Source organism: Malurus melanocephalus, unplaced genomic scaffold (genome assembly GCF_030028575.1).
Source record: "Malurus melanocephalus ecotype Western Australia unplaced genomic scaffold, MMel_1.1 scaffold_140, whole genome shotgun sequence".
In the NCBI taxonomy this organism is placed as follows: domain Eukaryota; kingdom Metazoa; phylum Chordata; class Aves; order Passeriformes; family Maluridae; genus Malurus; species Malurus melanocephalus.
In genome coordinates this window covers 38,250-42,030 of record NW_026623372.1, presented here as the reverse complement: position 1 = coordinate 42,030, position 3,781 = coordinate 38,250, and the positions used below count along the sequence as shown (strand labels likewise).

The window sequence follows — 3,781 nt, the reverse complement described above, 5'->3', positions numbered from 1 at the left end:
GATGGCAGCATTTCCAAACCTAATTAAGTTGTGCCTGATGTGAGTACAGTCCACAGACCATGTCCCAAAACATCTCAGAGATGAACAGCACTGTCCAAAGGTGCTGAATCTCAAAACCAGCAAAATTAATTTAATAAACCATCCTCAATTAAGTTTAACCTTAATTATTTTAATTACATAATTAATCTGGCATGACCACATGCAATTTAGGTTTACACTGAAAATTTCAGGATAACATAAACAAACTGAATACGGCATGGCAATAAATAACAAAAAAATGTACTGATTGTTTCTCTCATTTTCAAATAGCTCAGTGCATTCCTGTATATCATGATTTGTCACTGTTTCCAGTTCATCACACAGCAGGGCTGTGGGATAAGAATTTTGCCAGGGAAGATGACAAAACCTGCTGGACTGCACGTAACTTCACATGTAATGAGCTGGAAATTTTTGCCACAAAACTTCTGTCCTGTTTTACACTTCACTACCCTCTGCTCTTCCATTTCCTGAGGTTTCATTTCTCCTTTGCCTCCCTTCTCCTCCTGAGCTCTGTGCTCTCTGTCCTGCAGCTCCCTAGATTCTACCACTCACATGCACTCATCCCAGAAGGAGTCCCTACTCTCCTCTACATCCCAAAGCAGGGAACCTTTGTCTCCCCCTGTGTTTTGTAGCTCCTCACCCTTTCTGACACTGAATTATCTTTCCTGTGTCATGTCTCTCATTTTGTTTGTCTTTTCATATTCTGTTCACAATCTTGCCAGTGCTGSAAAAGCACTTTATTTCTACTCCCTAAGCAGGCATGGAAATTTACAGGGCTGTATAAATACATAATAATCAATAATCATAATGACACCACATTAAAATTCAAGCCTACAACCTCGGCAGCTACCGTAAGAGAAGTAATTTACAGAGGTTACACGCCCAGAACTTTGCTGAAACTTGGAAAGGGGATTAACTTAAAGAATTCCTTATTAGGAARTTACTAATTATTTGCTGTGGATAAGTAATATCTGGCATATCATTATCTGAAATTGCTATGTAAACATTTTGGTCTGAACTAAAAATCAAAGCCACTGAATGGGATGGGATGGGATTTAGGAGCCAAGGCACAGGCATGCAATGCCATTTCCAGTGGTCTAGGATAGGACCCTCAACTGGCAACTACTGCTCCATGTGGGCATGAATTTCAGGAATTCCTGTGTCCTCATTGACTGCCCTGTGTGGCTTCCTGGCACATCTAAAATGACACTCCCCATYCATGTTTGGGCAATCAAGGTCCTGCCTTGCACCCTCAGCTCAGCAGCCCTGACCTGTGAACTGAAATGTAAAACTCTAAAACAATCTACCCAGAATGGCCTTGAACTCAGCATCACAGCGAGGTGAAGATGGGAAGGAGGGCTCCTTTGATGTCGACTTTGCAGTTGATTTGCAATCCTTTTACTCTTGGAAGAGCAAAATTACAGAAGCAAAACAGACTGGAAGCGAGTTAAAGGTTACAAATACCTGGTGTCAGGAGGATGACAGAGGTGACAATCAGGGAGCAGATCACGAGAATGACAAGTAAGGCAATTGCAATTCCTTTCCAGTTCCTCTGAGGAGGATTACTCCCCACCAGCTCCTAGAAACATTAAAAAAAAAAAAAGAACATTTAGAAAAGAGCACTCAGACAAGGAAACAAGCACAGAATCCAGACTGCAAGGTAGGTGTGCAAAACTACACCTCACAGCCACAGCGGGGAATGTCCCTGAGCTGAGCACAGCCCATGCTGTTATAATTCATGGTGGCATTAATTGAATTAATTGAGTCCATCCTAGGCCATGACACGGGGGATAAAGTCAATAAATCCACCACTCAGCAGTGGATCCCACAGTCCCCATTACCTCCCTGCACACCCGCCCCCATCCCAGCCTCATCCCAGCTCACTGACCAACACTATTTCCCACCAACCCTCATTAACTCTGGGAATGAGGAGCTTTACAGTAACTTTCAGGAGACTTCCATAATAAGATGTCAAGGAAGCATACAGGAAGATAAATAATTCACAGGGGCACGCATAGAGATAAAAATCAATAAGGATATCCCCCTTGTGAACTTTGCTGCCTTCCCAGAAAATGTGACATCTCCTYGGGGCATACTGTGTGCACTCCTAGGCTGGCAGGGCTGAGGAATTGAAGACAGGCTTCTCCTCTAGCATATACATTAAATTTAATCACGTTCTTAAAAGTTCAGAATAAAAGCTCCATCACCACTCAGTGATTAGCTCTGACTGCTCTGTGGTTRCACCATATGTTCTGCCTACCATGTATACAGCACCCCTGCTCTCAGGACTGAGATTTTTATGAAGTGCTGTCTTCACATTCACAAGATCTTAAAAATTTATTGCACTTTCATGCGTTTTGCTGGATTCCTCTTAGCATTTTGCATTATATGTGATTTCATGCACACATTGAAGCACCCACAGGAGCTGTACGAAATATTAGTGCATTCCACTTTTCTGGGAGGCTGAATTCACTSAAGGGATCTGGTCTCACAGCCAGAACAACTCTGGATGCTCCTCCTCCTTTTCAAATTCATCTGTTTATGATTTTTGCCTCATTTCCTTTATTATGAGGGATGGTGTGTCTAAAACAGAGATGTTAGTACTTCTTTAAAATACTTTTTTTCCTTCCATTTTAATTTTTTTGTGAAAACAAAAAGCTTCCTGGTAGACAGACTAAGTTATGTTACTCAGAGTTTGTTTCACTTTTGTTTCTTATACACAGCAACAAGACCAGAACAGGGAGGTCAGGCAGACCTTGCAGTTTTGTTTTCAGAAGATGTTGGGAAATATTTTTCAACCTTTCCCTTTTATTCATTTTATAGAAAAAGATAATGTCTAGACTCTCTTCCTATATGTTTGAGGATCTAACAACTACAAAGGCTATAAATCTGCAATGGAAAGCCAAGTTTGAGGCATTRAACACCTGATACACCCCCTCATTTATTCCAGTTCTGGAGAAGACACAAGGCTCCTATTCCTTCTGGCAAAGAGGTAGAGGTGACACCCTCCCCTTCTTTTATCCCCCTCATTTGCACTTGGTTTTCTATTTGAAATGAAAAATAATTAGAAGGAACTAAGTTTGCTGTCATTACTGGAGAAAAACCTGAAAAGTAGGTCAGGAGCTTTGATAAATGCAATTTTGAGAAGTAGCAAACAAAAAATAATATAAATGCTTCAATTTCTGTAGATTCTTTACGCTCACCATGAATAAAAAATGTTAATCAATTTAACCTTCTAACACCTTTTTTAAGAAACTGTTATGGTCTCCATTTTTCCGGTGATGCAAATAGGCACAAAAACAATCCATGACTTTCCTAGGGAAAGAAATTGATAAATAAACCAGGGAAAGGATGCAGGGCTTCTTAGCAAGTGGCAGAAACGTTCTTTTTTTTTCACAGCAGGGTACACGAGGACCTAGAGGGAAACAGGGGAACTGGGGAGAAGCAGCTGAGAAACCCAGCAAGCCCCCCTTGGGACAGAGGTAAAACACTGACAGTGTTACAGAACYGATGGCAACAGTCACAGTCCTGAAAATAGTCTAACACTCTCACCACAGATGGTCAGAAAAAATTGAAAAAAAATTAGATCATGGACTTGAATAACATCTCCAAACCCAGATGAAGTTCAAAAGCTTAATAAACCCTTGCATTAAGTATGATTTCCCCATCCACCAGTCCCAGTGTGACAGAAAGACACACACATGCTTGAGCTTTCAGGACATCTGTACTTGCACTGAATCCA

General features: G+C 41.1%; 1 protein-coding gene across 1 annotated transcript in view; it reads right to left on the bottom strand.

Moving 5' to 3' along the window:
* The window catches only part of DPP6 (dipeptidyl peptidase like 6), a gene marked incomplete at its 5' end in the record, with an annotated part of 163,475 nt that extends 161,857 nt beyond the window's left edge, over positions 1-1,618 (bottom strand). Inside the window, one exon of the mRNA XM_057371082.1 lies at positions 1,504-1,618. Coding sequence (XP_057227065.1) covers positions 1,504-1,618 — 115 coding nt within the window. The remainder of the gene's footprint in view (positions 1-1,503) is intronic.
* Positions 1,619-3,781: the final 2,163 nt, after the last annotated feature.